Source organism: Mustela erminea, chromosome 8 (assembly GCF_009829155.1).
Source record: "Mustela erminea isolate mMusErm1 chromosome 8, mMusErm1.Pri, whole genome shotgun sequence".
Lineage (NCBI taxonomy): Eukaryota > Metazoa > Chordata > Mammalia > Carnivora > Mustelidae > Mustela > Mustela erminea.
Window position 1 is genome coordinate 53,606,879 of NC_045621.1, and position 13,584 is coordinate 53,620,462.

At 38.3% G+C, this 13,584-nt stretch overlaps 1 protein-coding gene across 4 annotated transcripts in view; it reads left to right on the top strand.

Moving 5' to 3' along the window:
• GPD2 (glycerol-3-phosphate dehydrogenase 2) overlaps positions 1 to 13,584 on the top strand; it is a 142,385-nt gene that overhangs the window by 110,258 nt on the left and 18,543 nt on the right. For all 4 annotated transcript variants that reach the window (XM_032355628.1, XM_032355626.1, XM_032355629.1 and 1 more), the window contains exon 9: positions 5,388 to 5,581. In XM_032355628.1, coding sequence (XP_032211519.1) covers positions 5,388 to 5,581 — 194 coding nt within the window. The remainder of the gene's footprint in view (positions 1 to 5,387; positions 5,582 to 13,584) is intronic.

A 13,584-nucleotide genomic window follows, 5' to 3' on the forward strand; every position in this document is an offset into this window, starting at 1 on the left:
AAGGTGTTTTCAGGCTCAATACTAAAAATGTGTGCTGCAGTACTTTAAATAGAGTTTTAAAAACTGCGAACCAGAGTTTAATTAAATGAGAAGGAGAGAAGTAAATATGTGGAAATATGCAAATGTTTCTTGTATATAGAAAATCTTCAACTATAGTTCCATTCATAATTATATGCATTTATTTTCTATTGGATTAAAATATGCAAGGACAGCTCGTTTGTAAGTTTTTTTGGAGGGGTTTGTTTCTTTAAAATATCTTTTAGACTATAGATATAATACCTGAACTATGGACACACACATTATCATATTTGTTTGGAACTTAGTCGATTCAATATAATCTCTTGGGTATTACGTTTCATGTTTTCTTCACTATTGCCCCATGATATCAGAGGACTTATTATCCCCTATGTTAATTCTGCCACTTAATAATGACATCAGTTGGAACGGGCCAATTTATTTTGTAAACCTTACCCATCATTAAAATGGGGAGACAGGGGTAAATTAAGGTGATGCCTTGGTACAGAAGTATAGAACTTGGTGTTCATCACTTTACCTCTTGCTGACTGTGTGACCTTGGCAAGTTACTTCTTTCAGCTTCTGGCTATTTATCTCATGATAGTACCTAATTTGTATATATTTTGACAGCGATCCTTCAATTATTTTTTTAATTAACATATAATGTATTATTTGTTTCAGGGATATAGGTCTGTGAATCATCAGTCTTACACAATTCACAGCACTCACCATAGCACATACCCTCCCCAGGGTCCATCACCCAGCCTCCCCGCCCCCCGCCCCCAGTTCCAGCAACCCTCAGTTTGTTTCCTGAGATTAAGAGTCTCTTATGGTTTGTTTCCCTCTCTGGTTTCATCTTGTTTCATTTTCAGTTCCTTCCCCTATGGTCCCCTGTCTTGTTTCTCTAACTCCTCATATCCGAGAGATCATATGATAATTGTCTTTCTCTGATTGATTATTTTATATCCATTTAGACTACTCTTCATGACATGTCTGGCACGTATAGTGACCAATAAGTATTTTTGAATGTGTTAACTTGCCCAAATTGAGATTATTGCTTTTTTTAAAGTCAAAGTTTAGTGTAACACGTCTAAGGGATATTTTTAATATAGAGAAGTTAAAATAGGAAAACAAAATATGATTCTTCGTTTTAGTGCTCAGATAGCCCATGTGTACAAAAGGGAATAAGTAAAAGTAATCACTGTGGAAAAATAGAAAGATAAAAATGAAGAGTGAGAGTCTCTCTTCTTCCTCATGTTCCCTACCTTTTCCCTCACTTCAGTTCTTCTCTGGTAATCCATAACATTTCCTGATGATTCCTTCTGTAAAATTGTGTGTTTATACTTGCACAACTGTCTGTCCTTTTAAATATTTTATGTGAAAGAGGTCACACTACACATATAGTTCTGCACTTTACTTCATAACATGCTAATAACAGAGGAGGTCGGTGTTTTCAAAGAAATATAAATATGTATCACCTGGATGTAGTATTTTCAAACTGGAATGCCTTTCATAATCCCCCCAGATTTGTCATTAGCTTCAGGGCCCCTCTCCATGAATCATGAAAGTATTAGTGACAGTTGGGCCTGCTTCAGATGAAGTAAGGGATCTCATGCTACTTTGAGAGAAATGAATGTCCTCACTTTTAGCACTTTGAACTCTAACCACTGTACATCCTGTCGGAAACCTTAGAGGAGTGGTTTGCAGCCTACCTCACATTTGAGGTCTGTTGCCCCTCCATTTGGGATTATGGCCTGGATTAATGATTTATTCCTTCTTTAGCACTGACCTTAAGGCATCCCAGAGGGATGGTTTTGCTTTCCATATCAACTCATTCTCTTGGGTGGGGTCAGACTGAAATGCCTCTCTGGGCTCATCCATTAGTCACACTCCATTAGAGCTCAAGGGTTTGACTAGGTCTTCAGGGTGGGGAGGGGGGAGTCAGGCCTCCTGGGGCAGCCCTATAAACTGACTGGTGGGACCTAAGGCCTAACATTTCCACTAGCACCTGATCAGTTTAGAAACACAGTGAGTTCAGTAGCCACTGATTTGTTGGGAGTAGACTGGTAAAATACAGAGCAAGGACCATGTGTATGCTCTGTTGGGCTGTTTTGGGAGTATCATCGTGTTATTTATTAAGCTTGTGATGACCCTAATGTACACGTGCACAGCAGCAACTTTCTTGTTTGGATTATTTTAATTTCAGGAAACCTAGCCAACAGAAATCATTTATTTTTAAAGGTACTCTTTAGCTGACACTAAGAACAAATCTGTAATTTTCATCAGAGTTGTGGCTAGATGCTCTTTCGAAAGCAGCAACAATGCAACAAGTGACTAACATACATGAAAAGAATAATCTCCTCCTTCTACCTATGGATGCCTTTTACCTCTAACAGGAGGCCAACTTTTTTTTTTTTTTTTATTGCTGTGTGCATACTGATAGCTCTAACCCTGATTGCTAAGTAGTTAACAATAAATTGATTTCAGTTTAAATAAGGGTACTTCAGGAAGGCAGTGGTCTGCATGAGAAAAATGTTCATTATGTTTAATCCTAGACACACACATAAATTAGCAGCAAGCTTTTCCTCCTGATGTCAAGTGAATCATACATATTGAAAAAAGACCTGTCTCCCTGGGCTGTACATACTTTCACTGTCATTGATAGCCGCTTTCCAACTTCAGTGTGACCTTGCAGAATTAATCCTTCATAAGAAAACAAACTTCTTCCCAAAGGGAGAGTATGAATTAGGTAATTTAGAACTGATGAAAGGTATTTCCAAGTGGATTCTTAAAATTTTATACCATTCATTAGGCGCTTTGTCTTCCCTCTGTGCCTGTTAATTTTATGTTTGACACATATGTCTTTGCTTAAGCAGTTGATTCTCTACAGGTTCCAGTTACGTGTGTGTTGGTAACCATCACCTTCACCCTTTAAACCGCTTTTACTGCACTGAAAGGTTTTCGAGGATCCAGTAGTTGTGCTTTTCTAATAGCATTTCATGTCTAGGTGGATGACTATTACAATTTCATGTTAGCTTATCAGGTTTATTGGTTATTTAAGCACATTGTATGATATCTGGTCCATAAAATGATCATACATAAAACATACTAACATAGGGGCACCTGGGTGGCTCAGTGGGTTAAAGCCTCTGCCTTCGGCTCAGGTCATGATCCCAGAGTCCTGGGATCGAGCCCCGCATCAGGCTCTCTGCTCCTCGGGGAGCCTGCTTCCTCCTCTCTCTCTGCCTGCCTCTCTGCCTACTCGTGATCTCTGTCTGTCGAGTAAATAAATTAAAAAATATATATATATGTGTATATATGTATATATGCACACCAACATATAGTGGGCTCCTTAAACATTAGGATATGGAATTTCTCCTTTTTTTTCAACGTAGTACTGTTGATCACATTGAAAACTTGAACTCTGAGTGAGTTAATTACCAGTCCCAAAGTGACTGATTTAATGTAAGGGTATATTAATCCAGGATCAAATCAATTGCTTACAAAATACATAATTAACTAGTTTCTTTTAAGATTTTTAAGGGAGACTTAGGACAAACACAAAGCAAAAAAAACCATATAAAATATTCTCTCCTTGTAGTTTTCAACATACAAAAATGAAAGTAAATTATTTTCTTTAAGTAAGACTGAGTGAAGATGAGATCTTAGCTGAAAGCTTAAATGATTGACACTTTTCTGAGGTGCTTTCTGTATATGCTAAATAGAACTGTGGCCCACTCTCTTGGTGTCTCTCATGTGTGCTGTAGACAGTGTTTCTTTATACAAAGGATGTGTGGAAATGGCAGCATTTCATGGAACTGATGGGTCTTTGCAAAGAAAGACTCCTACTCCTTGTGGTTTACATAAAGAAGGTGCGTTAGCTAAACTGATTATACATTTTTTTTTTAAACAAGTTATTTTGTAGATCTTTATTTTTTAATTTTTTATACTTTTTTAAAGTAAGCTGTATGCCCAACGTGAGTTTTAAGTCATGACCCCAACATCAAGAATCATGTGTTCTACCAACTGGGCTGGCTGGGGCTCCTAGACTTCTTTTTCATGAAATAACTATTTTGGTTTGTTTTTAAACCGTTGTTAGTCTCTCATCCTTATAAAAATGAATCAATAGGAGTTTAAAAAAAACACACACATTTTTTTCAAAGGAATAATAAACATAAAAAGTTGACTGTTCGCCCTTTAAAATTTGTGGGTATGGGAGGGGCTTGTTGAAACTTACTTAAACCAAATGGAATTGTGTTTTTTATTTAAGAAATTTCATTAATGGAAGCTGAAAATACTGTTAAAATCGGCTTGCTATGAGAATTCAGTAACTAAGGCTTTGCAGGGACTCTATAAGCACCAGACATCAAGATTCCTCCCACCCTTTATCAACTTCTCCAAATTTCTTTGAAAGGTTAATGAATACATTAAAATAATAGTTTCTACTGATCTACTGACACAATTTAACAGGGTTTGTTAATATGTATTTATAGTTGCCTGTTGTTTCAAATATGTTTTATGCTTTGGTTTGAGAATATTAAGTACACATTTAGTGAAAATTACTAATATTTTGGAAGATTTTATGTAATCTGTCCGAAGAGGCATCCTTGAACCTTGATTTAATAGCGTAATACTTTAGGCTCTTACTTCTTTTTAAAGACTATCATTGCTAAGATATCCCTTTCCTTTTTGACCTTGTCCTGATACATTCTTATTTAGGTAGTAGGATAAAATGAGCCCTTTTCTCATTGATGTACTTCTTGAGGTTTCTGTAGAATTGAAATAAAGTGAGAAATCTCATATTTGGTGAAGTGGTATAAGTCCATCTAGGTTACAAAAGAGTAAAGAACTTTTTGATTACATTTTAGTTTCTAGAAACTTAGACCCCTGGCTTTTCTCATATACTTCTGAGACCTTATGCTGAAAGATGTGCCAAATGTCAAATGTCCCAGGAAAATACTTTTCTTAGACTTGAAAAAAGGTTGAAGAGCTCCCCTTAATTGACCATCATAAAAGGAATTAGAGACATTTATCCCACTGACATTATCTGATGTGAATGGTCCAAGGAATATAAAAAAAACCAAACAATTGGAAGGTGAAGTCCACTTTCTTAATTAACCTTGCATTGTTGAAATGGGGAGGGCTGGTTCTGCTGTGAATTTTATTATCACACTTGCTCCATTCTTTTTGTTACCAAAATTATTTTTTTCCTTTAGGAATTTCTACAGTAGAGCATTGGCAGTAAAAGTAATAGTTCACGTGTTTCTTGTTTGCTTATATGACAATTAGTGAATAAAGTTGTTTTTACAATGCAGATATAGGACTAAACTTCTACTAATTTCAGAAATGTATAACCCTTTCTTTTATATCAGCCCCGAGAGCATGGGACTTCTTGACCCAGCAACCAGTGATGGGCGAGTTATCTTCTTCTTACCCTGGCAAAAGATGACTATAGCTGGCACTACTGACACGCCAACTGATGTCACACACCATCCCATTCCTTCGGAAGAAGATATCAATTTTATTTTGAATGAAGTGCGGAACTACCTGAGTTGTGACGTCGAAGGTAACTGATGCATTCCTCTGAGTTTGTTTTCCTTCTTTTATACCTCCCAGCCCTGCCCAGCTAGTTCTCACTGGTAACTGCTGCACATCCGCAGTCTGACTCCTCTTTACACCAGGCCGGCTCTAACTCTTCTGTACTGACCACTTCTGGAAGATTTAGGGGGCCCGAATTATAGCACAATGCGAAGAAGTTGCCTTTGATCCTCTGTACTCTCTGCCTTCACATGAAGAGAATCGTACAATCCCTTCCTGATAGTTTCTAAGGGCTTGTACATGAACCAACGTGAACTCTAACACTTGTGCTCTCTGAGGAGAAAATGAAATTTTGCATCACAATTTAATTTCTAGAGTTTAGGGAGATCTGATTCACAGATAAAGGATATCCATAGGAAATAATTAACCAAAGAAATGAGAGGATGGACATCTATAACCAAAGAAGCTTAGTGAGCTTTACCATATGAAAAGTGGAGTGTTGGCAGTGGATTTAGCTAAGTAGGATAAGTATGCTTTTTCTAAATGGAAAAAGCCAAAGTTGATGTCTTTTTCCCTGCTCACCTGGGCGTACTGTACTTTTAGTTTGGATGTTATAGTATTTTCTCCACTGTGAATATATAAAGAATAGTTTTTACCTGACTAGTTCCAGAAGTTTTCCAACATTATCCTGTATTTCCTTCCTTGGTTCATAGCCTCACCACCGAGTCACTCAAGCTAGAAATGGCATGCCCGTCTTTGGTGATCCTTCTCCCTTCACATCTGGTCCGGGTCCTGCCCATGCTCCCTCTGAGGTATCACGGAAATCCCCTCTCGTTTCATTGTCCTGGTCACACCAGCGTCAACTTCTCACTCAAGCAGTTACACGGGCCCTCTCACTGGCTTCCAGAGGTCAGGCCCCAGTGCCCCTGCAGGCTGACCCTTCCACTGGGACCCTCCTAAAATTCTCATCGTCACCTCCTTGCTCAAGAATATCCCTGGGATGTTGCCTCATTGACTTTGGGAGAAATTCTAAACTATCTCGCATGCGCCCTAAGGCCCGTCACGACTGGTCTTTACAGCTTCATACTCCGCCAACCCACCTTTATGCATTTTATAGTCTTGTTCTTTCCAAATCAGTTCATGTGTTTTAAACCTCACGCTTTGCTTAGGAGGAAGCTTTGCTCTGGGATGCCCATTCTCCCAACTTCTCATCTTGCCAAAGTACTGTTTCTACTTCAGAAACGTCTATTCTTATCCTTTGTACTTCCATAGAACATTGGTCAAGTGTATCACAACATTGTATTGTAGGGAAGAGTCTAAGGTACACTCTTATTTGGAGCTCCTGGATGATAAGGGTTCTTTATTCAGCTTCCAAGCTTGTTGTCTGTCTGGGATGCTGCTCATCATTGTTTTGAGGGAAAATGAATTAGTAATTGGAGGTTTCAGGGTTTTTGAGGCGGGTAGCGAAAATCTTTCTATATTAAGATAGAAATTTTAAGATTTTAGAAAAATAGTTTTCCTCTATTTATATCAGGAATCTTCTGTAATGTTGGCTTCAGTGGAGGACATGCAGAGACACAATTTTCTTCTTGATGTGACTCACTAAAATCTATGAATCCTTTTTCCCTAAAGGATTTTTTTGTCATCTTGTGATCACACATTTGCAAACAAACAAAACAAACTGCTTTAAAAAAATGGTTTCGGGGACTCTCCTAGTTTAATTGAACGATCCATATTGTATAGTTTTAGTTTCTTCTGATTTCAAGTAATGGATGTGGTTTTATTTTGAGCAAAGTCTTTTTGGATACCTACATTCATGGCACAAATATATTAACCAAACGTAACTGAGATCTACGGGGCTAACGTTTATACGCTCACACGCACACACCCTCACAGAGAGTTATTTGGGAACTGGTCATGCCTTGTTTAATGTCCACTGAAATTTCAGTACTCAAAATGCAATGCAATTTTAGCTGGATACTTTTTTTCCCCCCCTTTTGAAATCTAAGAGGAGTTTCATCTGGATATGATTGTATTTTAATGGATTGACTATTGTTAACGAACCCTGCTTCATTTCACATTTGCTTGAGTATGATATTTGTTAAAAGGGCGTTTCTATTGGGCCCTAAGAGCAAGCAGGAAGTTTAGATTGTTGGAGCAAGAAGTAAAATTAATTCAAGAGCAGAGAGCTCTATGTTGACAGTTTCCAAATTCTTAAAGTTCAAACGCAGTAAGATGAGAAATCTAACTGCTTATATGTGCTGAGAGGCTGCATGTGCTGGAAGCAGGTGTAGGTTCCAAGAGCCTCTGTGCCCATGTCGTAGGTGGGGACTTCCACCAGTGAAATGAGCCTTGGGCTGTAGCAGAGACAGAAGCCTGCGCCCCTTCCTCACTTTTATTCTGCCTGTGAATGCAGAGGGCTCTGAGCAATGCCCGCTGGGACTGGGGTGGTCTGGGAAAGTCTTGTCAATTCATATGCTTTTTGGTAATCAGGTGAATTGGTAAAACTGGCAAAAATGTTTTTTGTTTTGTTTTGTTTTAGTTTGTTTCTGTTTTTGGTTTTGCCAATTTTGATTTTTGGTAAAAGTGGCCAAAATTCACATCTAAACACTACAAATCAGGCCTATCTCCTAACATGGGTACTCTTGGGCTTAAGAATTCCCTGTAGAATGGGGCGCCTGGGTGGCTCAGTGGGATAAAGCCTCTGCCTTAGGCTCAGGTCATGATCTCAGGGTCCTGGGATCGAGCCCCGCATCAGGCTCTTTGCTCAGCAGGCAGTCTGCTTCCCCCTCTCTCTTGCCTACCTCATCTGCCTACTTGTGATCTATCTCTCTCTCTGTCAAATAAATTAATAAAATCTTAAAAAAAAAAAAAAAGAATTCCCTGGGGAGTAAATATCTGGGGTAAAAGCAGAGGTGACAGCTCTTCCATATACTTCACTTACTTCCTTGTGCCCACCATCTGTCACACCTGTGCCACTTATCAACTTGTTCTTTTTAAAAACTAGTAATTAATTAATAAATTAATAATCCCTTTTAGTTTGGTGAGGTGGTTTTTTTTTTTTTTTGCATTTGTATTTCTAGTTGATCAAAGGCCTCATATTTGAGGAGTTTCCCTCAGTCCTGGAATACTGCAGTTTGCTACTGTGTGCTTTTATCTTAAGTGGAGATGTATAAATATGTATTTTTTTCAAGGAATTCTGGAGTAACTCGATCTCTCTTCCATTATGATGAAGAGTAGAGAGGAAGTCAGCTTCAGGTGCTACTCAGTTCCTTGACGGTAGGCTGGTGTCGCCCATCTTTGAGCCATCCCATTTGTCAGTAATGGCTAATACATGCTTTATTTTTTAAAAGTCGACCATTGCCGAACACGTTTTAGGCTAGACACTCTACAGAGCATACTGCCCATACCATCTGGTTCCTCATGACAACCTTCCCCGGTATATTTTGCTGTTCCCACTTTATAGACATGGAAACTGAGTCCCCATGACTGGGAGCCTCTGGCCCACAGTTTGTGTTGGAGCCAGGATGACGACAAGTCCATCTAGCCTCAGAGTACCGCAGGGTTCTCTGACTGGTCGTTCCAGGTTTTATGATGTGATGTTATATCCACCAGGGAGTGGATTACGTCTCTCATTTCATTTCCTGGAAGCTGCTAAACACTTGCAGAATGTTAATAACCTTTGCTCTGGACTGGCTTTATTTGGATTTGAATGTTAAAGTAGAGGAGATTTCCTATCTCATAACTAATCCCTCGGGCCAAGCAGTCTTCTCTGCAGATTGGAAAAAATCAAGTTTGTTTAGGTCCTAGAGCAGTAGTTTTGAAATGTTTTGCATTCACCAGGGTTGACATAATCATTTTAAAAGGATTTATTAAATGGATGAATAAGTAAAATTCTGACAACAGTTTCTGAACCTCCCCAAATGGCTATATCCTTAAGGAAGAAGGAAAAAAAAAAGTGTCAAATCTTAACACTCCATGCTGTTCTCAGCAGCTGCCACACTTCTGCAGAACGCGTCGGAACAATTCTGAAAAGCATTTTGCCTGTTGGGAATAAGACCATGTCTTCTTTTACGATTTAGAAAGCTTTCCATTCACAGGCTGAATTTTCTAGATTACTTGTTTGTTCTTTTCTGAAATGGGTAATTGATAGTTGTGTGGTGTGTATCGGGTGAGGAAGAAAAATGATCTTTTGAAAAATGTATCATTAAGTCGGCCGGGGAGAGGTTAATCAGAAGGAGGCAGTGGTGAAACGAAGCTATAACTTGAAGGGATTGAGAGAGACAGGAGATTTGCCGAGTGCTTTATCCGTGTAGTTTTTCTGGAGTGTTTCTCCAGGCAGCGTGTTGAGTCGTACACAGGTTTTCACATATGCAATTAGTACTGTTTATAGATTGCCTGTTATTCAATTAACAACCGAGCTGGCCATATCGACTCGCTGCAGACCTGCCTTTTCCCTGCCAGAGAGTGTACCAGGGTTATCAACTTACACAGGCTTGGATGTCTTCCAGCTGTTTAATGATAGTGTCACACGCTCTGCTTTTTCTAGTTTCATTAGTTTATAAATGTAATATGGTATCTTATTTCTGTGATTAACACTTCATTTCAGCAGGTTAAACATGCTGGTAGAGAAGTATTGATTTCTGACACTATTTCCCCTGTGTTCGTTAAGATATTTTCACATGCTTTTTATTGATTTTCTCCAAGCGGCAAACATGAGAAAGAACACCCCAAAACGTATGGCTAAATAACCCACGTGAGGCAAAGCCGCGCATTTGGCTCTTAATTGTCACTTCCTGTGGGCTTCATTTTCTATTAATTTTTAAAACAAACACTTGTCTTGCCAAGGTGTTAAGAGTAGAAGTATTCATTATAATTTGAAACAATTACACAGTACTTAGTCTTGTCAACCAGCTGTGAAAAATGTCTATTGAACTTTATTATTTACATTTTACTCTTTATATATTATATACGCTAAAACCTGAAGGAGTTATTTATTGGGATTGCAACAAAAATAATCCTTAAACGTGATGGTGGGGGACTCTCTTTTTGAAAATATCACCAAGTACTTTTACACGCTGTGGAGGGGCTCATGTGGGCTTTTAAACATCTAGGCATTTGGCACTTAAAACAGTCGACTGGGTGCCCACGGGGTGCCCCCTGGGTGAGCTGTTCTAATAAGGGTGTTTAATGAGGACTTTCCTCAAGTCCCATAGTAGTGTCCTTTCCTGTCATCTTGTTTTATTAAAGCATTTATTTATGTTAAAAGAGAATATTCAGTTGTTTAAATATATAATTATTACATACAAAGCTTGGGATATTGGCTTGAAGGCCCAAATATTATTGCTTTTGATTTTGTAATGTGGGCTGTTCTTGTTTGATACAATAAAGTTTAGAGAATGTTTTAATAGGCTGCTTCATATTTATTGACCACTCTACATGACCCCTACTTGATGGAGGATTTGGGGTATTGGGAAATATTAGAATTGACATTGCTAAAGACTTTGAACATGGTGAGAAAAATGAACCAGCAATGAAACCTGGTTTAGCTATCCTGGCAGTATGAGAACAAGAAAAACCAAGACCAACTTTTGAGCTCTGAACCATAAAGCCTTGACTTGAGTGATTTTCTTTCACGTATTATACCTTGGAGAATTTAAAGTAGGTGATGTCTGCTACCTACTCTTGGCTACAAGTTGAACGATAGAAATGATTTCTGGGTAAGAACTTGAGGGTAGTACTTAGTTTAGTAAATACTTCAGTATTTAATTTAGTAAAAGTTCGTACTTAATTTAGTAACTTTTAGTACTTAATTTGGTAAAAATAATTTTTATTTCTTTGAACTCTTGAGATTAGTAGGAGAGGAGGAGGATAATTCAAAATGATGGATATGGAACATGTCAGGACAGTAAAATATTTGGGGGGAAAGCACGTTATTACAGCTGATTGTATTCTCATGAGAGAAGGAAATACAATTGAATTTTGCTGAAAGGATGCTCAATTAGAGATGTGGGTGAGGGGGCCATGGTGGGGCGTACCTGGCTTGATGACCTGCTGGGACAAGGGTGAGACCTACTGCTTGGGGTTTTTATTCTAGAGCTACCTTATGAAATATCATAGCCCGTGCATGTGCATATTATCCAGCTATTTCATTTTTAATTAGTTAAAATTAAATAAAATTTGAAATTCAGTTCCTCAGTCACATGAAGCACATTTCAAGTGCTTCCCAGACTCCTGCCACAAGTGGCTAGTGAATTGGGGGGTATAGAGGTAGAGCATTTCCAGCACTGCCGAAAAGTCTATGGCACAGGGCTGCTTGATGGAATCAAGATGTATTTATACACACTTCTAGAGAAGGAAATACTCGATTTAAGAGAGTCATTGAATTTGTATTTTTTGTTTGTTTGTTTTATAAAATAAATGTCTTATCTTGTAAAAAAAAAAACAAAACAAAACCCTCCAGACCTACAAAGGATCAAGAGGTGAGAAATTCAGTGCTTCTGCAATGTCTGAGGTACATGGTCCTTATTTCTCCTCACTCTGTCACCCTCCAAGTTGGCTTCATCCTGGGGTGGTTTCCAGCTAATGCAGCTGCAGCCGTTTCAGGCAGAATTAAAAGATAGCTTAACGATTCTCTTTTCTGTCTACTGCTTTTGAATCTCTTTCTCCAAAGAACTTTAATTAGGTTTTGTTTAACAGTGTGCAAGGTTTCCACTGTGGGTGAGTAGGTGATAAGGAGCAAAACATGTTCGTTCAGTTAGTTGCCATCTTTTATTCGAGAGGTTAGAATTCATGTTTTATGTGCTTAGCTATGCTCTGCTCTGTGGACATAGGTTATGCCTGTGGCCCTGACCGGTCATCACTTAATTCCAGTGGGGGAGAGGTACAAGCACGTTATCCCTCAGCAGGAAATATCCCTCAGCAGGAATCCCTCAGCATTTTGAATAATCCACAAAAATCATTAAATCTGAAGGTTGGGAGAATGGGTAGATAACCCGATCCAACCACCCTCTGGTCTAATAATGTAAAAACCCCACAGACCATAAAGACTGATTCATATTTTAAATATGACTTAAAATTTGATTATCCTGACTTGTATCTTTTTAGATAAAATTACTCCCAACATTCATCTGATATAATTCTGGGGTTAAAGAGCTAAATGCTAAAATAGAAAATAAATTAAGGTGCCTAACACGTTATAAACTCTTCTTGGTAGTGTTTTTTTTTTTTTTTTTTTTCAGTATCAACTTCAAGAGTAAGGATTAAAAATGGGATCAGTATACATAATGTTTTATTTACTATTTCTCTAGAAGGGAAACCTCGAATATTTTAGTTTGGTCTTCTTGTTTTAGACAACACAATTTTGCGAATGTGTTTTTCTGCCTGTTATACCAGAAAAGGTAAAGCATTTGCCACAAACACTCTTTGCTTATGCTTCAGATTTACTCTAGATAGTCTAATTTTCCATCAAATAACTTTAAAATCAGCCAGAAGGCTTTAAGAGTTGAAGTCAAATTCCTGATCAGTGTGGCCGTCTAAGGAATTTCACAGACACGCTTTGCAGACTGTGGTGACCACAATGACGTTCTATGTGGTTGGTTAAGTTTTATTTTTGACTCAGAGAGCTATTTGAACTCTAATGGAAAATAGTGGTAATTTCCTAGTTAGGTTTTTTGTAAAGATTAAAACATTGCATGATCTGTGTGGATGTTTCACAAGACTTTTGTGGAATTGCATGAAGCAAGAATTAACCCTCATTCCATGGAAGCCATCAGGATAAGCCTAGTTGAGAGAATACACATATCAGAAGGGCAGATTGAGAAATGGAACCTCAGTGCTGAGACTCCCTTAGGTCTCCAGCTAACAAGACTGGAAGCCTTCGGTTTTCAGCACCAGCTTATGATGTTTCTTCTTCCTTTGCTTCTGATGAGGTGTTTAGATAGAGTTTTGATTACACACCACCACGTAGACATGTGTCACTTTAAGAGTGTGGCCCTCAAGGAGGTATATTAAATATAAAGGTATATTTCC